Raw genomic sequence first — 22,329 nt, forward strand, 5'->3', positions numbered from 1 at the left:
TTTTTGCGTTCACACGTTGATCCATACACATCTCTGCTTCTTTTGACACTTTACCTGGGATTCTACACCTACAGAAGCAGCACAAATCGTTGCACTGTTGCAAGAAGGGCTCAGCCAGCGGGCTGTCGCACGTCAGCTCCACATAAGCCAGTCCTGGATATCGAAAGTTTTAAGACGCTTTTGGGAGACTGGTGGCTTTATCCCGAGACCAAGTTCTGAACAGCGCCGGTGCACATCGCAGAGGGATGACCGTTTTTTCATGTCAACCTCTCTATGAAATCGTTATTTGACTGGCATTGACGTCCAGCAAGAGCTCAGAAATGTTCGTAGGATAGCTGTTAGCGAGTGGATAGTTCGTCTAAGATATGATCAATAAAATTTGACTCCAAAAAGGCCTGCCACAGGCTGGAAACTGACGGCAGGTCATCGACAAGCACGCTTTCAATTATCTCGCACTCGGAAGGCGAGTAATGGAGGCGAGTTTTGTTTTCCGATGAATGCAGACTGTTTTTACAGTGCAGCAGTCGAAGAGGTCGGGTCTATAGACGGCCTGGGGAGCGATTTGTGCAGTGCTGGTTCGCTAAAACATTGGCTTATGGGGGTGGCTTGCTCGACTTCCCATCGAGATGTGTAGGATCAAATTGAAAGCGTGCTTATCGGTGACCTGCCGTCATTTTCAAGCCTGTGGCAGGCCTTTTTGGAGTCAAATTCTATTGTTTATATCTTAGACGAACTGTCCACTTCCTAACAGCTGTCCTACGAACATTTCTGAGCTCTTGCTGGACGTCGATACCAGGCAAATGACGATTTCGTAGAGAAGTTGACATGAAAAAACGGTTTTCCCTCTGCGATGTGCACCGGCAATGTTCAGAACTTGGTCTCGGGATAAAGCCACCAGTCTCCCGAAAGCGACTTAAAACTTTCGAAACCCAGGACTGGCTTATGTGGAGCTGACGTGCGACAGCCCGCTGGCTGAGCCCTTCTTGCAATAGTGCAACGATTTGTGCTGCTTCTGAAGGTGTAAAATCCCAGGTAAAGTGTCAAAAGNGTCATAGATCGAATCTATTTCTTCCGGTAATCTGCTTAGTGAATGTCACTCAAGATGTGGGTCATTTCCAATTTCCAATCGTTCTACTAAGTTGCTAGATGTTGATGTCGTCAAATATGGGCAGAGAGACCTATATCCTCGTAATCTTAACAAGATCAACAGACAGAACGTGCTTCATAAAAACATAACCCTGCTTTTAAATAAAATATTTTTTATAATTTTAGCTTTATTCCTACTTAATTTTGACTATAAATAGTTGCTGTACTAAAAACCCTACAAAAATTTATAGCTTTTAACTTATCAACATTCGATTATGTATTACCGATCATCTGCGGTGAAGAAGCGGCTTTAATGAGCCTGACCCAATTAAGCCGCGATAGTTTTTGCCATAAAGTTCATCATTCGCGCGCGCGTCGTCATCCGCATCGCCTGCGTGCAAGCGCTTCCCGCGTACGAGTTGTCTCTCAGTGTGCGTGTATTCGAACCGGTCGGCTTCGCGGCAGAACGACGACGCAGCGCTTTAGCGACTTGTGTATTTGGCACAGAGTAATAACTAGTATAGAGGCGACTGCGTGCTGTTGCTACCATGGACAACCTTAACATCACCTTCTGCCAAAAGGATCAATCAGACGATAGTGAGGGTCCGCTCAGATCTGGTGACATGAGCGTGGACGAAAACCATGATACGGTGCCACCTCCATCATTTGTGACACTTCGTAAAACAGCCTCAAGTACCATAGATCCAGACTTCAGGAATGAACTTCAATCTTTCCAAAATAAAATTCTCAGCATGATGGAGGGTTACTTTTCACGACAGGACGAAAAGATCTCCAAACTGGTAAAGGATACTGAGGATGTCAAGACCTCAATAGGAGTAATGAGTGACATATTTGATGAGTTGAAAAGGAAAGTTGAGGATGTTGACCATCGATTGAGCGAGCTGGAGAAAAAGACAAGTACTATATCATCAGAGACAGATCATAAGGAAATTGGTGAGCTACAGGCAAGGCTGGATTACATGGAACAAATATCGAGAAGTTGTAATGCCGAAATCAGTAATGTTCCGGAAAGGCGTGGCGAGAACTTGCTAAATGTAGTACATAATATAGCCAGTATTATAAAACAGCCAGTGACTTCACAAGACATTGTCGCAGTTCATCGAGTACAACAAATGAATCCGACCAGCTCACGACCGAAGAATATAATTATTAGATTCTCAAGTCAAATATCGCGTGACAACTTTATATCGGCAGCACGCCTGAAGAAAAATATTACTTCTGAACAACTCAAAATAGAGGGAACGTCTCATAAGATCTACATCAACGAGCATCTAACGTTAAATAACAAAAAGTTATTTCGTCGAGCAAGAGATGCAGTTAGACAACATGGATGGAGATTCATCTGGGTCAAACATGGAAACATCTTTGTTCGTGCAAAGGACACTTCTCCTGCGTTTACTATACGTTCTGAAAAAGATATACTTAAAATTAAACCACTTGATGTTGCTGAAACATAGTCTAGATTTTCATATTTATTTTTTGTTTGGTTTGGTTCTGAGCGGTTTTATCGGAGAAGCTGATATTTGTCAACTTTCTGTACGTGATTGTGAGATTATGAGCATAATGTTTACTATTTGTGATTGTTGGCAGTGCGCGTTCTCAAGCGTGCATTGCTCTGTGTCCTCGCTTGGATACTTACGTGCCGTGTATCCCGGCGCAGTAATGTTTGCTACCTGCCTTCGGAAACTATTTAAAAAATATCATAATATTAATAGTCTTATTTACTGTTTATATGGTTATATGCGACGCTTTGTGATAATTTGTGAGTGTAATACTACGAGTACAATGATGATGTGTATGATAAAACATTCATTTGCCGATTCGATGGTAATGTATTATTTAAATTGTAATAATTGTCACTTCATTGACATACTAAGTAAAAAACTATCGCCTTTAAATTTTTTTATTAGCTTGGTAACAATTACTTATTTGTTTTTTAATGAAAATGGATAGCAAATTTACAGTTTATTATCAAAACTGCAGGGGTTTACGTACCAAACTTAATACTTTATACAATAATATTCTCGCAGAGTGTTTTGATATAATAATATTGACTGAAACGTGGTTAATACCTAATATTGCCGATTGTGAGCTGGTGGATTCCCGTTATTTGGTATATAGGTGTGACAGAGACCGGGAGGCATGTGGTAAATTGGACGGGGGTGGTGTATTGGTGGCGGTGCGACGTGGTTTAAGTGCCGTTCGTTGCGTAATCAGGCCGCCACCAATGTCTCAGGGTGACTTATGTTGCAATGTACCGTCTAATATTGATTATGTATTCTTGAGATTCGAAGCATCTGCACACCATGAGTGTAGTGTAGTTTGTGGCGTTTACATTCCACCAAATCAAAACGTGAACACATATGAATTATTATTTAATGCGTTGAATTATGAATTGACCTCTTGTGCGGTGAATGATTTTTTTATTTCTGGGGACTTTAACCTACCACACGTGGAATGGGTTTTTAATGATAAGTATGCTATTATGCGAGATATTCAATCTCTTGCACCTACCTACCGTCTACTTTCTAATTTCTTATCATTATTGAATGCCAAACAATATAATATATATAAGAATAGCGTAGATCGTATTCTTGACCTTTTTATAAGTAACACTGATACTTGTACCTGTGAGCTGCCACTGTCTCCCCTGGTTCAAATAGATAATTACCACCCACCCTTTATAGCACACATATTTTTAGACTTTCCACAAAAACCAATGATTCGCTGTGCAGAACCTAAGTATAAATTTATTGAGGCTAATTATGAGGATGTTAATAATGAAATAAATTCTATTGATTGGGAAAACATACTGCACGGGCTTTCATTGGAATCTGACGTATACCTATTTTACGAAGAGATAAATAAAATTATTCGAAAACATGTGCCATTACGACCTACTAAATCAAAAGAATTTCCAATTTGGTTTTCACGCCCTCTTATCCATGTTTTTAAAAACAAAGAAAAAGCGTGGATCAGATGGAAAAAGTACGGTAACAAGTCGGATTATGAGACTTTTGCAGTTTATCGTAGGAGATTTAAATCACTATGCAAAAACTGTTATAATACTTATATTAGTTCAATCGAAACTGGTATGCATAGGGATTTGAGGTTCTTTTGGTCATTTGTGAAAACACGTAAGGATAAGAATGGCATTCCTGATAATATGACATGTAATGATTGGCAGTCCAACAACCCGCAGGATATATGCAACATGTTCTCAAAATATTTTGGATCCGTGTATGTGGACAGTGATGCAGCATCGGTGGACCTGGATTCCTTGCCATGTACTACTACTAATGACGTCATTCTAAGTGATATTTCCTTTTCATTAGACACGATAATTAGAACACTTAAATCATTGGACGTAGCTAAGGGTTCAGGACCTGATGGTCTTCCGCCGTTCTTTTTTAAGCATACTGCAGACTCCATTAGCATTCCTGTCTTTCATATTTTCAACCGTAGTTTACGCGAAGGACACGTACCACTGGTGTGGAAGGCAGCAAATATTACCCCTGTCTTCAAGGGAGGATCAAAAAATGTTATTTCTAACTACCGCCCGATCTCGCTTCTGTCCACCTTATCGCAGGTATTGGAAAGGTTAGTCCATAACTGTGTCTATCCAAGCTTACATAACTCCATTATCCCTGAACAACATGGATTTGTCAAAAACCGCTCGACTGTAAGTAATCTTGTGTTATATGCTAACTTTTTATTTGAAAATATGGACAGGCGCACTCAAATTGACTCAATCTATACAGATTTTTGCAAGGCCTTCGATAAGGTGGATCACGTAATTCTCCTTCGAAAAATCGCTTACAACGGTATACGCGGAAACTTATTGCGATGGTTTTCATCCTACGTCACAAACAGGACACAAAGGGTGGTCATTAATGGATTCTCATCCGATGAAATAAATGTGTCATCCGGTGTGCCGCAAGGCTCAATTATGGGTCCTCTTCTGTTTTTAATCTTTATTAATGACATAACGACATGTTTTAAAAATTCACATTTCTTGCTCTATGCTGATGACCTTAAAATTTTCCGTAGTATAAAAACATTTAATGACTGTGTTCTACTTCAAGATGATTTGGATCGTTTAACTTCCTATTGTCAAGAAAATAAACTAATTCTTAGCCTGCCTAAATGTAAATTCATCACCTTCACTAAAAAAAGTAATATAATTAGATTCACATATTCTCTTTGTAATACCCCTCTTGAAAACGTTTCACTTATTAAAGACCTTGGCGTGTTTTTTGACTCTAAGCTTCATTTTGACATCCACATTGACCATATTATAAACAAGGCCTTTCAACTTTATGGTTTTGTCATGAGAACTTGTAGGCCATTCAAAAAATCTGGCACCTATCTACTGCTTTATAAATCACTTATTAGACCTCAAGTCGAATATGCCACACAGGTTTGGAATCCTTTTTATCAAAAGTACCGTGATTTGCTAGAATCGATTCAAAGTAAATATCTACGCTCTGTAAACTACAGATGTCANTACATATTATTAATTAAAATGGCTACTTATGAAACTAATTTAGGTACTATCTTCTTAGATTTGCCTTTCATTTGTATGAATATGTAACTGATGGTGCCTGAATGTAGGCTATACAGGGTCCTTCTAAACTAGCTACATTCCATTTAATGGGGGCATCTATACGGTACACTGAACAAGTTCATCAAATTTTCAGTAGGTATGTGTTTTATAATGATTTTACAAAGTTACATTTTCTGGCAAAAAGCGAGCGATTGTGTAAGGTGGTTGTTGTGTGAATGGAAAATGAATACAATTGATCATCGATCGTTTACCTAAATTCGAAATTTTGACCATTCCATGAAGACCGAAAAGTGACCGGTCGTATAAAACCGTTTCATGGATTTGCGTTTTATTATCGAATAACATTCGCTAGAACTCATTTTCTTTAACAAATAATAAATCAAATTCATGTTTAAATGCAGTTTATGACATAATTTTTAAATTGTCACTATTAATATTTTTTACTGAATAACCTGTAAAAGTCAATTCTACAATTTCTGAAAAATCACCTAAAAGTAACCTTTTCATTAGTATAACCTAAAAGTAACCAACGCAGTTCAAAAGTAACCTAAAAGGTTACAAAAGTAACCTTCTGGCAACACTGATCAAAGCGCACGCGCCGACAAATGCCGACAAGCCGCACGTCCTTTGTTGACACAAAGACGCCGACGCCGCCAAAGCAAGAGCCGAAAAGTTGGCATAGGCGTACAGTCGACAAAAAATAAACGTATTTATTTATTATTTTATCTGCTTGCTTTCGATTTCAATTGATTCTAATCTAAATTGTGGTTTGAGTATTTCATGGTAAAATATCCTATAACAGATAATAATTAAAAATTAATCAAACTTATTGTTTTGTGAATGTAATTCAATGGCCTAGTCAATTTATGTAGAAACATTAAATTAGACTATTGAAGCAAATAAAACTCTTCAATTTGTTTGTATTGATATTCCAACTATCCTAAATCAAAGTCCATTCTTAAATTAATCGTTAATGTCATCATTTCTATTACAATAGAAAAGTAGATGAGGTAGGTAGGTACCTACCTCATCTACTTAGTTAAATAAAATTTCCGAATCATTTTCCAACTTGGTATTTATTTATGACCTATCTTATGTACCTATGATTTAACAATAAACACAATTTTAATTTGAATAGTAAAAAAAAAGTGGCAATGGGCAGGGCACATAGTGCGCAGAACTGACGGCCGATGGGGCAGCAAGGTTCTGGAATGGAGGCCGCGTACCGGAAGGCGCAGCGTGGGACGTCCACCTACAAGGTGGACCGACGACATCGTAAAGGTGGCAGGGAGGCGCTGGATGCAGGCCGCTACCAATCGATCAATGTGGAAAGCATTAGGGGAGGCCTATGTTCAGCAGTGGACGTCCTATGGCTGACATGATGATGATGATGATGATGAAAAAAAAGTTTGTTGCATTTCTTAATTTTATTTTGGTGACTGTACATTGCGCTAGCCGGCGGCCGGCGGCACGTGTCTAATGGCGGCGACAAGTTCGTTTGCTGCGCCGGCTAGTGTTGTACGATACGACACTCGAGTCTTGGAATCTTACTTATTAAAAGTTTGAAGAAAATAAAATAGCAATGAATAAGGACTGTGTGTTTATTATTTTATTGGACCGTTTTAACTTTTTGATTAAGAAAATCGTCAGTCTTTAGATGGATACTTCTGATTCGATTATTTGCGTTTAATGCAATTTGATTGATATTACATTAAATTTGTATTGTGCGATTTATTTTATTTTCAATCAGGATATAACATACGGATGATGATATGAAATCACTCATTATTGCCTATTAGTAGACACCAACTCAAGTTCATGTCATGATTCAGTCTNTTTTGGTGGGATCCTTTTTATCAAAAGTACCGTGATTTGCTAGAATCGATTCAAAGTAAATATCTACGCTCTGTAAACTACAGATGTCACCATTCTAGGTCCTCTTATGATAACCTCTTGCATAAATATTCTTTAACTACACTAAGCAAAAGGCGATCAGTACTTGATTGTATTTTTCTATACAAAAAGACAATGCCGGAAATTGGCGTCTTTTTTTTTTCGCGAAAAAAAAAAGACGCCACCTTCCATACAAAATCTAGCATTGCCATTTGTCATAACTTCTTTGACTGTTCTCAATTTGTTAATTGTATACGCTTTCGCCTACCAAGTCGGTCACTAAGAATACGAAACACATACGTCCATCGTTTGTTTTTTCATAATATTATGTGCAAAACAAATGCAGGTAAACGTGCACCTTTGCGTCGCATAATGGAACTATACGACAACAGCTTCTCTGATGTAGATTTATTCAATATGTCACTGCCTCAATTTAGAAAGGCTATAAACCTTATATTGAAAGAATTGTAAATTTAAGCAGGTACTTAGTAAAAAACAGTTTTTACTTCAAACNTAAAAAAATAAAATAAATGGTGATTCTTTGGAATAGAACAATACAACATGACCGGATATTGGTAGCTAGAACAGTAGCCCATAGTACCTACATAAGTCGCCACGGTGTTTACGCGGACAGCCTGTGAGATTACCTGGCGTCTCGGCGAGCGTTACCTGGCGTCTCGGCGAGCGTTACCTGGCGTCTCGGCGAGCGTTACCTGGCGTCTCGGCGAGCGTTACCTGGCGTCTCGGCGAGCGTTACCTGGCGTCTCGGCGAGCGTTACCTGGCGTCTCGGCGAGCGTTACCTGGCGTCTCGGCGAGCGTTACCTGCCGTCTCGGCGAGCGTTACCTGGCGTCTCGGCGAGCGTTACCTGGCGTCTCGGCGAGCGTTACCTGGCGTCTCGGCGAGCGTTACCTGGCGTCTCGGCGAGCGTTACCTGGCGTCTCGGCGAGCGTTACCTGGCGTCTCGGCGAGCGTTACCTGGCGTCTCGGCGAGCGTTACCTGGCGTCTCGGCGAGCGTGGGGTTGAGCGTGCCGGGCTCGGCGGGCTGCGCGGGCCGGGAGCCCTCCATCACCGCCTCCGACACCGACTCCGCGCTGCGCGACCTGCTCAAACATAAGCGAACATCAGCTATCAGTCATTTTCAACCGACTTCAAAAAAAGGAGGAGGTTCTCAATTCGACCCGTATGTTTTTTTTTCTATGTTTGTTACGCGATAACTCCGCCAATTATGAACCGATTTGAACAAATCTTTTTTCGGCGTATAGGTAATACCTCAAGGGTGGTCCCATTTAAATTTAATAATAAAAAAAACCCCAACGGTGGAAAATTGGGTGAAAAAAATATCTCCGCCGATTATAAACCAATTTGAATGATTATTTTTTTGTTGAATAGGTATTATCAAAAGGGTGGTTTCATGCGAATTTGAAGAAAATATTTCACCCCCAAAGGTGGAAAATTGGAGATGAACTTTTCTATTACGCAATATCTCCGCCGATTATGAACCAATTTGAACGATTATTTTTTTGTTGAATAGGTATTATTTATGTTCACGCATTTGAAGTCGGTTTTTTTTTAAAAGTTATATTATAAAGAAATAATTTTAACGCGTGGTTTGTCTTATTTTGGCAAAAATTCGATTACAGATTCTTTTCCCGCATACCGTCATCAAAACATTAGATGATAGAACGAGTGTTCATAGTAAAAAACTGAGTTGGTGTATTTTTGTTGCTAGTTGTTAAAGTAAGATGATGACCCAAAATGGACTTTGTTGTCATCATCATTTCAGCCATAGGACGGCCACTGCGGAACATAGGCCTCCCCAAACGATTTCTATATTGCACAGTTTGTAGCGACCTGCATCCAGCGCCTTTCTACTACCTTATAAGTGGACGACTGTCTGTGAGTCTTTGTTATCAGTGCACCAAAGTGCTTCGAGCATGTGGACCATTTTTTTTTAAATATTAGCAATTAGATTTTTAAGAATAATAATAAACGACTTTATTTATTTAAATACAAATTACTAATAATCTCGTTAACCACTCGTGATAAGCTAAAATTATGCTTTTAGTTGGGTTCACGAATCGATCAGTCCGAAACTTTCACCGTTCGACTATCGTCGTTTAAATATACGTAGCGGCTCAAATCTTTTCAATAGAAAACCATTTGGATTGAATTAATTTAAACAGGTTTTAACGCGATACGCGGATAGGTAACATTGAAATATTAACTGTATTTGCCTGACGTTACGACCGGTTGCACCGGCCGTGGTCACAGACTGACTGAAGTTACCCATCCGCGTATCGCGACCAGGGATGTTATGGATATCCGTAACCGTAACCGAAACTATCGGATATTAATTTTAAGCTGCATGTGTCAAACTAGGCTGTATGTTTCTTTAATAAATATAAATAAAATAAATAAATATCCGAAATAAAAAAATATCCGTAACCGTAACCGAAACCGATTCAAAAGTTTCGGATATTTTAAGGCGGAGTCTAAATTTTTATATTTTTTATATATGTTACTTGTCTGGCATTCTTTGGCACCATGTAATATCCCCGCCTGTTTTATCTTTATCATTGGTGTCGTCATAGGACATAAAGTGGATGGGGGTCGCGTAGCATTTTAATTTTACATTTTTAAAATCCTAATATCCGTAACCGAAATTATCCGAAACTTTCGGATAAACCAAAATATCCGTAACTGTATACATAATCGAAAATTCATATCTTTAACATCCCTGATCGCGACCGATTCCTCGTTACCTGGGCAGCTCGGGCTTAGCGGCGGAGAACGATCGGCCCTTCCCGGCGGCCAGCGAGCGCGCGATGGCGGCGTGCTCCTGAGGCAAGTTGGCCAGGCTGTGGAACACCGCGCGCTTGCGGATGATGGTGTACACCAGGTTCGAATTACCTGGCGATAAACAGAAATAACGTCAGGGACGACGCTTGCTCCATCACGCTGAATACGCGCTCGAATGAAGCATTAATAGAGACAGGAATGGAAAGAACAAACGTGACCATTTTTTTTAATTCAGGACAGGGATTTCTGTCTTTCGATTTCGTAAAGAAGTCAATTTTCTTCAATAAGATGTGGTTGCACCTCACGCAAAAGTCCAACCTCATCGTACAATTTGTCACTATCTATATCAATATTTAATAATTCCTGGAGTTTAGTAATGCTGGTCCATGTGATTGGTTCTTTTAAAGATAAAATTTATAAACAAGTACGAGCAGCAATGGATGCATTAAATTTTTAGAAATACCGGAGAAAATATTGCTCTCAGGAGGTTAACCATTATTTCCGGAGTCTCCCGGGCAATCCGGGAGGGTTGGGAACCCTACAGACAAATGATAACGCTTGTAGCACACCTTTGCTTCAGAACCAGTGACGTCAAACAAATAAAAGCATTGTTAGCGTACATACCACTATCACGAAACTCCAAATTATACAGAACATTTGTGACAAAAATGATAGCGTCGGCAGCACACCTTCGCCTGTGCCGTCACACAAATGATAACATGGGTAACATATAACCTATGGGTAAAATAATAACGCTGGTAATACACCTCTGCTGCGGAACTAATGACGTCACACAAATGCTAACATCGGTAGCAAGCACACTTCTGCCACGGCACGATAACAGCGAAATGATTTTAAAATATGTGTCTGCGTTAGGTGATATGTGTAAGAAGAATGTAGTAGCATTTACTTAAAACGAAGATAAGGGAACCCTAAGGATCAATTTATACCGAAATATAGCAAACCAATCGATTCTCTTTCTATTAAGAATTAACAGTATCAGAACTTTTAAATATGGCAGGGTTTCTAAAAACTACGTGAACCTACGTCTCTGGTAAAGAGTTCACGACAAAAGTTAGTCTTCATTAAATAAATAAGATAGACACATTTATTCTTGTTGTAACAAAAGCAACTGACCATCAAACTGGTACTGCACCATATTGTTGAACATCTCCAGTAGGAAGAAAACCAAGTGGTGGTGATGCGGCCGCGAGAACAGGAACCACGGCGTGCTGAACGCTTCCAGAAGGTGCAGGAGTTTGGTCGACGCCACCATGGACAGCGTCTTGAGGTACGGGGACACTGGAATGAGAAGAATGTGAACTATTAATATAAAACTCATCTCACTCAAAACTCACTGCTTTTCAAAAGCACTTTTACACGTCCCAGAGCCCCGATTACGGTAACTTTTAACGTTTCCAATCCAGACACGCTTCTCGATTCTGCGATACGATTGGTCGTTCAACAGCGTACGTCAGCTGTTTTGACCAATCGTATTGCAGAATCAGAAACGCGTCTGGATTGGAGATGTTAAAAATTACCGTAATCGGGGCTCAGTATTAACCCTACCACTGCTTCAGCACAATAAATGGGCCAGTGCTGAGAAGCAACGCAATAACCACGTGCGAACAGCGCATAAAAGGAAAATAGGTGCAATTTTGCATAAGAGAAGGCTTTGCCCGGGATCCCAGTTCCCTCCTACTTATAGTGAGTGACGGAGCACTGGGTTCTTTTTACCCGACTGCGCCAGAAAGAGTTATGTTTTAATGAGTATGCCTCGCTCTTCTGATTTGGTGAACCCCACCACACAACCTACCCTGTCCCCGCAGGAAGCATGCAGATCAATGCATATTTTCCCTGCCTAAATAGGTGCTATTTTATACCAAAAATGTATAGTCTGATGTACTATTGACTTTTGACTGTACAAAATAGAATAACGACAACTACTATATGATCATCATCATCATCATTTCAGCCATAGGACGTCCACTTCTGAACATAGGCCTCCTCCAATGATTTCCATGTTGACCGGTTGTTAGCGGCCAGCGACCAGCGCTTTCCTGCTACCTTTATGACCCACAAAAGAAGGGAAAGTTCTCTATTATATGATAAAAGAGCTGGACCGACCGTTGACCAGGATGGTGAGCAGGCAGTCGAACAGCGGCTGCAGGCGCTGGTGGCCCGTGGTGACCACCTTGTGGAACACCACGACCAGTAAGTCCGCGTGGGAGCCCGTGAACACCGGGATGTCCATGGGCACGGCGGCTGCGTAGGGCTTGTTCAGACGCACGCCGAAGTTGCGCTCCCCGGATAGGAGAAGAAGGATGAATACGCCGATATGCATTAGGCCCACGCGAGCTGTATGAAACAAACAAAATGAAATCAAAATTATCTTTATTTGTTTAGACTAATTAAATTAGTACTTGCAAATCGTAAAATGCTCTTAAGGAGCCTATACATGTCTCATTCTTTTTTGCCCTACCAGCGCTTCGAGACAAACATTTGGCAAGTGCTGAGAAGAAGCGCCGCAACAAACTCAGTCACCACTGCCTGCCGGTTTAAATTTTTTATTTATTTATTTATAGAAACCAACAGCGACACATTGAAAATGTTAGTTATAAGAGACTGATACTATAGCCAATGACAGGTTTTCCTTTTTATAAAATTATATTGTTGTTGGAAAAAATATGAATAAAGGATGTTAAAAAAAAATAAAAATAACAAAAACACAAAGAAGCAACATTGCGTCAATAACAAGCCAGAATAAAGCACTTCAAAAATGTGAAATTAGACTAGACTACGTTACTATAGAAATAAATGGTTTCTGAGTGCCCTAATGACGTCCCTTTTAACTGTCAATTTAGTATTTGCAAAAAGGTACAAATTCAAATTCAAATAATTTATTTGTGAAACACAGGTAAGCAGTATGATGTACAAACAAAATATGTGTTCAAGCCGTGATCAGCCTTGTCGGCATACAAATTAGTCTAATGCATCAGTTTAGTCTCATCACATTATATTCTTCATAATCATCGTCTGTAAGTATTTTATATGCATATTTCGCACTTACATTGGTCCGCGCGCGAATCGTTGAGGTGGTAGAGGATCGGCACCAGTACTTCGAGGACATCGCTGCTCTTCAGCACGTAGTACATGAATTTCTGAAGCAACAAGTTAAATACTAAACAATTTATACATCATACATTTATATTACACAAATTGAATATGAAACAATGACTAATCGCTAGCATCTAGAGCCTGGTCTGTGAACACGTAGAATTTTGTCCAATGACCCCAAGCTACCCATCCTTATCGATCGCGCGTAATTATAATTGCTGTCGCGACTGTGCGACTGGCACCCGCAGTGAGTGTGTGAGCGCGATAGCAACATAATTACGCGCGAGCGATAAGGATGGGTAGCTTGGGGTCATTGGATAAAATTCTACGTACTCACAGGCCAGACTATAACAGCAGTCACAGCAGGGCTACTCTGTAACACGGATTATCGTTCCATCCACGAAGACGCGCCCCACCATTCTTCCGCTAATGAGTGTTATCGGTACACGCTAAATTATCTATGAGTGCACACGCACACTACAATAATGACGCTCGGATTGCTCAGATCAAACTCCCCGCACCCCGCGCTTTCTTCGACCAAAAATTGGTGGGGCGCGTCTTCTTCGATGAAACGATCTATACGTGGGTCTATTTGTTGTCACGTGCCATCGCTTTGCGTGAGAGGGCTGGCAACTTTGAAACTTTGGACAACGTTTTTCGGAGTAACTCCGCAGTTCTGTTTTAGCAATATGTATTTACGAATTGTTCGTTAACCCTTCGTGATAATGTATATGGTGTTACGAGTGGATTCGCTGCAATAGTCGAGCGGCGGGGATCGAGCCCGTGTTCCTGGCCAGTCCAACTTCTTCACCGTTCATCATCATCATCATCATCATTTCAGCCACAGGACGTCCACTGCTGAACATAGGCCTCCCCCAATGACTTCCACATCGCACGGTTGGTAGCGGCCTGCATCCAGCGCCTTCCCGCTACCTTTATCAGGGCATCGGTCCACCTTGTGGGTGGACGTCCCACGCTGCGTTTTCCGGTACGTCTTCACCGTTCGGCTATCGCTAAATGTCGTGACGTCCACGCACCTTGTTATAGTCGCACATCTTCCAGAACAGCACCAGTAGCTCCTGGTGCAGGCTGACCTTCTTGGCGGAGTTGGGCAGGTAGGTCTGGGCCAGCGGGTTGTTGAGGAGCCGCGTCACGCCGCGGAGAAGGAACTGGGAGTTATAGTAGTCCACGCACCTTGTTATAGTCCACGCCCCTTGTTATAGTAGTCCACGCACCTTGTTATAGTCGCACATCTTCCAGAACAGCACCAGTAGCTCCTGATGCAGGCTGACTTTCTTGGCGGAGTTGGGCAGGTAGGTCTGGGCCAGCGGGTTGTTGAGGAGCCTCGTCACGCCGCGGAGAAGGAACTGGGAGTTATAGTAGTCCACGCACCTTGTTATAGTCCACGCCCCTTGTTATAGTAGTCCACGCACCTTGTTATAGTCGCACATCTTCCAGAACAGCACCAGTAGCTCCTGGTGCAGGCTGACCTTCTTGGCGGAGTTGGGCAGGTAGGTCTGGGCCAGCGGGTTGTTGAGGAGCCTCGTCACGCCGCGGAGAAGGAACTGGGAGTTATAGTAGTCCACGCACCTTGTTATAGTCCACGCACCTTGTTTATAATAGTCCACGCACCTTGTTACAGTAGTCCACGCACCTTGTTATGGTAGTCCACGCATCTTGTTATAGTCCACGCACCTTGTTATAGTCCACGCCCCTTGTTACAGTAGTCCACGCACCTTGTTATAGTCGCACATCTTCCAGAACAGCACCAGTAGCTCCTGGTGCAGGCTGACCTTCTTGGCGGAGTTGGGCAGGTAGGTCTGGGCCAGCGGGTTGTTGAGGAGTCTCGTCACGCCGCGGAGAAGGAACTGGAAGTCTTCGTCGCGGTGGATGCGTGAGAGGTAGTTGATGAACAGGTTGTCTGGTAGACTCTGGGGGTAATTGGAAACTCATAAAGGCCTATTCAGACCTAAGCGGTATTCGCTACCGTCTGCGGCAGAGAAAACCCAGTGGGTATGCGGTAATAATACTGTTCAGATCTAAGCGGTATTCGCTACCGTCTGCGGCAGAGAAAACCCAGTGGGTATGCGGTAATAATACTGTTCAGACCTAAGCGGTATTCGCTACCGTCTGCGGCAGAGAAAACGCTCTAGCCGCGGTACTTGATACTAAATACCTGAACGAAACCCGCGCGGTATGTACCTCTACCCACAGCGGCAGCGAATATCGCTCAGGTTTGAATAGGCCTTAAAAAAGTCATTTTTTATGTATGCAAGTAGGTAGGGTAGGTTTTTAAAAATATTTTCATCCTATCAGGATTATTCTACTTTGTTCACGTGCGTAGGCGAAGTGGATTTTTGATGTCTTCTTCATATTTAATCAAAAGGGATCTCCTCAAAAGGATGCGCAATGCCAACAACAAGGATGATAAATGCTGAGCCTGGGGCTGTTGGCACAGTATGGGTAATAATGTGCCCATTATTTTTACGTACTGGAGTAAATGTTGTCAATAATGTGGTTTATTTTCTACTCTTATTACTATCTATAGTCAGTCTGTGCCAATAAAAACTGGTAATTTTTCAAACAGTGGGAAAGAGGAGTTACTTATTTAAGAAAATTGGTATAAAAAGTCAGTGTGTCAAATTTTAATGTTCTACATAATAACTTACTTCATCAGTTTCTTCATTGAGAGTGTTGCTTGTGTCATGGTCCAAAGTCACAATTAGGATTTGTAGTGCTACCTGTAAATAAATTCATAAAAAACTCATAATACTCATTTATTTCTGTAAATAGGCTTAAAAGAAGCACTTTTACACATTCAAACATGAGTGTGATTTTCATAATTTTAATATTACCAATAGGCTTTTAAATACCTTCCCCCTTACTAATAAAAAGTTACACAGTTGTTAGACACTGTTTTAAAATGACATTTCCATACTAAACGTCACTTTAAAAAACTGTTCAACGAGCGTGTAAGTTTTAATAGTAAGGGGGCTTGTTATTTGCTTTCTTAAGGTTCGGCCAAACCAATGCGTGCAGCTTGCTTACGCGATGGCGATCAGATTTTGTGTATGAATTATGTAGCGATGAGTTCACATCAACGCGTCCTGTCATTGGTTGCGGCGAGCTATGCACGCGCAGTGATCGCCATCGCCGAGGCGAGCTGCACGCGTTGGTTTGGCCGAAGCTTTACACTACACCGTGTCAAGGTGGAAAAAAATCATGATTTTTTTATTTTAATCAAAAAAATCAGATTTTTTTGAATAAATCGTGATTTATTTGATTTATATTGATTTTTATTCGATTTTGCAATCATTGCCTTAGTTTTTCATGCGGAAAACATGTTTATTTAGGTACAATTGAGGTATAGTACTGGGAGCAAGCCAAAAAAGTTAAATTATGTAAGATGGTATGTCATATTTTTACTGAAACAAGAAAAAACTCGTCAAAAACAGCTCGTCCTAAGTGGTGTCTGTTTTCATTACAAAAACACGAATATCTTTTTACAAGTATCAATTTTATTTTTTTCTAATTTTCCATACAGAACGTCTATTTCATACTTGAACACCTAATATTAACATTGTTTTGAACATTACAATTGATTAATGTGCACTCCCAGCGTTGCATTAATTCCATTTTAGTATATTGATTTAAATCAGTGATTTTTATTTAAAAAATCATGCAATAAAAATCGTGATTTAAATCATGATTTAAATCAACTTGATTTAAATCATGCAACCCTGCACCGTGTTCATAATACTGATGACATCACTGTAAGACCTACCTCCACCAGCGGCTCCAGGGTGTCGTTGAACAGAAGGTGGTTGTAGGGCAGGCCGAGCCCCACCGGGTCGTAGGCACACACTGTGTTCAGAAGCGATGTGAACAGCGGCAGCGCGTGACGATTCTCGGGACTCGTGAGGTATCTACAAGAAATTGTTGCAATTTATATGCCAAGTTACATAGCCTTAAGAAAAGCACAACTTTTTTTTAAAAGATTATTAGCAATTTGTATTGCCCAAATTACTAATAGTCCCGTTAGCCCCTCGTGTTAAGCTAAATGAGCTTGTGTCGTAACACTCCACACTCGTAAGTGGGCTCACCACAATAGTCGAGCGGCGGTGGGATTCGAACCCGCGTTCCTCGGATCTGGAGTCGGCCACTCCGACCCCTTCACCGTTCGGCTATCGTGGCTTTTTTATTAGAAGATGGTGGATACATTAGCTTAAAATGACATGTAAAGGCAAGGAGTAAGAGTGTATCTTGGAAGCAAATAGATTTTCCGCTTTTTTGGTGAAAATGGATCAAACAGAGAAGAGAAAAGATCTCTCGTCTCATCTTCTCTCTTTCGTCGCTTTGGTAGAAATGTACTTCGCCGCAAATCTTCTATTCTCTTCAATACCTCCTCGGTAAATGAAGCGATTCTATTGGTTCTTTACAAACACATCCCTCGCTCCGCATCCTCGCATCTCTGTTGGAAACGCAGCTTTAGGCACACGAATCTCGATCCAAAGAGCTGTGGATCCACAAGTGTGGACCTGGCTAAGGAACACGACTCACGCGATCCACTTGTTATGGTGCGTGGCGGCCCTGCTGCCGGCCGGTAGACGGTCTGGCTGCAACAGCTCGTGTGTACTCACGCGGTCCACTTGTTATGGTGCGTGGCGGCCCTGCTGGCGGCCGGTAGACGGTCTGGCTGCAGCAGCTCGTGTGTACTCACGCGGTCCACTTGTTATGGTGCGTGGCGGCCCTGCTGGCGGCCGGTAGACGGTCTGGCTGCAGCAGCTCGTGTGTACTCACGCGGTCCACTTGTTATGGTGCGTGGCGGCCCTGCTGGCGGCCGGTAGACGGTCTGGCTGCAGCAGCTCGTGTGTACTCACGCGGTCCACTTGTTATGGTGCGTGGCGGCCCTGCTGGCGGCCGGTAGACGGTCTGGCTGCAGCAGCTCGTGTGTACTCACGCGGTCCACTTGTTATGGTGCGTGGCGGCCCTGCTGGCGGCCGGTAGACGGTCTGGCTGCAGCAGCTCGTGTGTACTCACGCGGTCCACTTGTTATGGTGCGTGGCGGCCCTGCTGGCGGCCGGTAGACGGTCTGGCTGCAGCAGCTCGTGTGTACTCACGCGGTCCACTTGTTATGGTGCGTGGCGGCCCTGCTGGCGGCCGGTAGACGGTCTGGCTGCAGCAGCTCGTGTGTACTCACGCGGTCCACTTGTTATGGTGCGTGGCGGCCCTGCTGGCGGCCGGTAGACGGTCTGGCTGCAGCAGCTCGTGTGTACTCACGCGGTCCACTTGTTATGGTGCGTGGTGGCCCTGCTGGCGGCCTGGTAGACGGTCTGCCCGTCGAAGGACCTGGAGAAAAGAAAATTCGTTTCGCGACCCTCTCGTCAGCCATACGCCAGACGTGACCGCACCAACGAAGCTGCCGACGCATCAGGTACGCCTCAATGCCGCAGACATTTGCCCCTAAAGTGGGAAAAAACTGCTAGCCACCGCCTGGAGTGGAGGCGCCTGGTGCGGAAAAAAGTTAACGACTTCGAAGAGCAGCGGAAATCTGATCTTGACTCAAAGCGCGATGCTCTTAAAGCCAGACCAGCAGCGGCTATCACCTACAACTACATCAGCGGTGTCCTAACGTGTCGGCATTGTTCGCGCACGTTTACCAACAAGATTGGCTACTGTAGCCATGTGAGGGCACATGATAGGGCAGCCCAGCGTGGTAGCCCTCTTATTGCGGACTAATGGAATTTTGTCGCAGTTACCGTAGCCGAAAGCGGCTTGGGAGTATATGTATATGTATATATTATTATAGACGTGTGTACTCACGCGATCCACTTGTTATGGTGCGTGGCGGCCCTGCTGGCGGGCTGGTAGACGGTCTGGCTGCAGCAGCTCGTGTGTACTCACGCGATCCACTTGTTATGGTGCGTGGCGGCCCTGCTGGCGGGCTGGTAGACGGTCTCGCTGCAGCAGGTAAGTAGCAGCCGCAGCAGTTCAGTGCGAGCGGCTTCGTGCGCGGGCACGCGCGGCGGCGAGCGCGCGAAGCCCACGCCGCCCGCCCAAATGTACTCGCAGCTGTCTAGCGATGACAGTTCTTCGGCGCGCTCCTGGCATGAAAATGAAATGTTTTATTCAGCGACACAAAACATCATCAAGAAAATTATCATCATCATCATTTCAGCCAAATGACGTTCACTGCTGGACAAAGGCCTCCCCCAAGGTTTTCCATAATGAACGGTCCTGCGCTGCTCGTATCCAGGCTCTTCCCGCAACCTTTACCAGATCGTCCGGAACCGGTGTCGGAAGCCTGCCCACGCTACATCTTCCAGCCCGTGGTCGCCACTCGAGAACTTCCTGCCCCAACGGCCATCGTCTCTACGAGCTATGTGCCCCGCCTCAGATCATAGAAGGGAATAGATGTGAAACGGGGGCGTGGCACGTGTCTCCGCGATATGCCCAGAAACGAACATCGCCCGCGACGCCAGGTTAGTCGCGATTCAGTCGTACTGAGGAAATGTTCTCCGATATTGTTGGATAATGCGTCGTAACGTGCAATAACATAAGTGAAACGAAGAACTACAGGAACAATGAAGTCATTTACCACATGTAAGTATTGCAAATCCATTGGTATTTTGCTTATAAATAAAAAAAACTAAACATTTTTACGAACGAATTCAGTGCCGTGACATTTACTGCGATATCGAAATTAGTGGTGATAAAAATTCAAACACGTTGTACATTGACGATTTAGTTAGCAACCACTTTATGTCATGCGTAACTACTGCGCAATGTATTTTATTTCTTCCGATATCCACTGACGCGTGAAAATACACAGTACGGCCGCATGTGCCGGTCGTAACATAGTGCAGGGCTCGTGTTCTAATACGGTTTCCTATTATCGATAAATAGAAGTAAATTATTATTTTCTATTTTCTAATTTTGAATGAAAAAATCATGAGTTGCTTGCGATTTTTAAGTTTTTACAAAAACAATAACAATAGTAGAAGGGATTAGTAACTGTCAACTATGTAATTACTATAAGAGCTAGTTGAAAGCCTAATATAGGCATTATTTTTGATAAACATAGGCGGTACGAATTTCGCCATAATTAAAAAGTTAATGCGCGATAGTAGTTAATAATAATTACAGTGATCCTGTTATTATTATTAAAGTAAATAATAATATATTACCAATATTGTAAATACTGGTAAAAATCGCAAGTACCTACTTAACCCATGACTTTTCATACAAACTTTGTCAGTCTATAACTTCTATACTCCATCGATAACGACATTGAGCTTTGGTTGGGGTAAATTAATATAAGGTAACTTCATTTAGTCCCAATAATTGATTCTGAGTTTTTCGTCCATACAAAATGGAACTGACTCCTTTATGCAAAAATCGTTAAAGAACATAATAATAACGTATAATAATAAAAAGGTTTTCATACAAGCATTTTTTAAACCAATTTCGAGCCTTGCCCCCAGGATTTAAAGTATCGATATCTTATCGACTCCATTTTATCTTTCTTCTCTCTAATTGCTTTTTTCAAAGTGTGCGTAACGTCACGCGGCCATTGATTGGCCATAAGGCACGCCTTCTGGCCAATCACAGCACTTTTAAGCCGGTTGCACATGTTGTCGTAGACTCTCAGTCGCTTTGTTTTTACACAGTTGAATGTGTGTGTGGGAGCTGTGGTGGGGGAAATATGGGGACACTGGTTCTCGTTGTAGTTACGCGCGACTTCATATCTATTCTCTTTCTATGATCTGAGTGCCCCGCCCACTGCCACTTGATTTTGGCATAGAAATTATAATAAAACTAAAACTAATGGTAACTATAATAAAAGGTAATGTGCGTGTCACCGAAACGGTATCCTCTCAGCATCATGTCGAGGTGTCGTAAAGAATACCACGACTCTTGTCTTCCGTGGATACACGAAGGGCAAGAGGTACTGCTATGACGCAGCAATACTACTCCGCGCTCCGGTTGCAGTACAAGTAACCGTGGTTATCACTTGAAACCTATCTGTCACCGTCGCTCATGGTACATCTCGCTTTGCGTGAGAGTGATGGCAACATTCGAAACTTCGGTTGTTTTTCGGAGTAACCCTGGTTACAATGGGTGCGTTTGGCGGAGAAAATCGCTTGGAAGCCCTTGTAAGCAAAATGGCGGTCACTAAACGGTAGGCGCTGTCACTGCGAATAATGAAACACGTCACTACTATCCGTTCGCGATAAGTTTGCCGCTGGCGATATGACTTCACTCGAAGAGAAGCGTCTATAACTTTAACAAACTATATTTAAAATATTTTTTATTTATTATTATTGATAAACATTGTGTATTTGCGTAAAATAAGACACACTAATTGCGTTTAATTACTAACTAATTGCGTTTAATCGCGGTTGGAGGAGGGGACGCGCTTTCCAAGGACCGCCAAACTTAGCGCGAACGGGTAGTACGTAGTTTCAGGTTTATCTGTCACCGTCGCTCCTGGTACATCTCGCTTTGCGTGAGAGTGATGGCGACATTCAAAACTTCGGATGTTTTTCGGAATAACCCTGCTGGATACAATGGGTTGCGGAGAAAAGCGGTAGGCGTTGTCACTGCGAAAAAATAATTGAAACACGTCACTACTGAAGTTAGCGAACGTGTCCTCGCCGACAACTCTGTATAGTTTGTTTCTCAGCGCTAGCTTTCTTCCGTCAAACGCACCCATTGTGACCAGGGTTGCTCCGAAAAACGTTATCCGAAGTTTTGAATGTTGCCATCCCTCTCACACAAAACGAGATGTCAGCATGAGCGACAGTGACAGATAGATCCGAAAGTACGTAACAGCGTTTAGG

The 22,329-nt window shown here is 42.5% G+C and overlaps 1 protein-coding gene across 1 annotated transcript in view; it reads right to left on the reverse strand.

Moving 5' to 3' along the window:
• Positions 1-22,202, reverse strand: part of LOC114365386 (protein HID1) — a 30,361-nt gene extending 8,159 nt beyond the window's left edge. Inside the window, exons 1-11 of the mRNA XM_028321941.1 lie at positions 22,199-22,202; positions 21,969-22,089; positions 19,391-19,597; positions 17,271-17,412; positions 16,156-16,227; positions 15,223-15,417; positions 13,440-13,530; positions 12,497-12,727; positions 11,507-11,671; positions 10,333-10,480; positions 8,567-8,670 (exon numbers count right to left, since the gene is read on the reverse strand). Of these exons, the coding sequence (XP_028177742.1) occupies positions 8,567-8,670; positions 10,333-10,480; positions 11,507-11,671; positions 12,497-12,727; positions 13,440-13,530; positions 15,223-15,417; positions 16,156-16,227; positions 17,271-17,412; positions 19,391-19,597; positions 21,969-22,089; positions 22,199-22,202 (1,480 nt within the window). The remainder of the gene's footprint in view (positions 1-8,566; positions 8,671-10,332; positions 10,481-11,506; positions 11,672-12,496; positions 12,728-13,439; positions 13,531-15,222; positions 15,418-16,155; positions 16,228-17,270; positions 17,413-19,390; positions 19,598-21,968; positions 22,090-22,198) is intronic.
• Positions 22,203-22,329: the final 127 nt, after the last annotated feature.

This window comes from Ostrinia furnacalis, unplaced genomic scaffold (assembly GCF_004193835.3).
Source record: "Ostrinia furnacalis isolate ACB-3 unplaced genomic scaffold, ASM419383v2 OfSCF7586, whole genome shotgun sequence".
Classification (NCBI taxonomy): domain Eukaryota; kingdom Metazoa; phylum Arthropoda; class Insecta; order Lepidoptera; family Crambidae; genus Ostrinia; species Ostrinia furnacalis.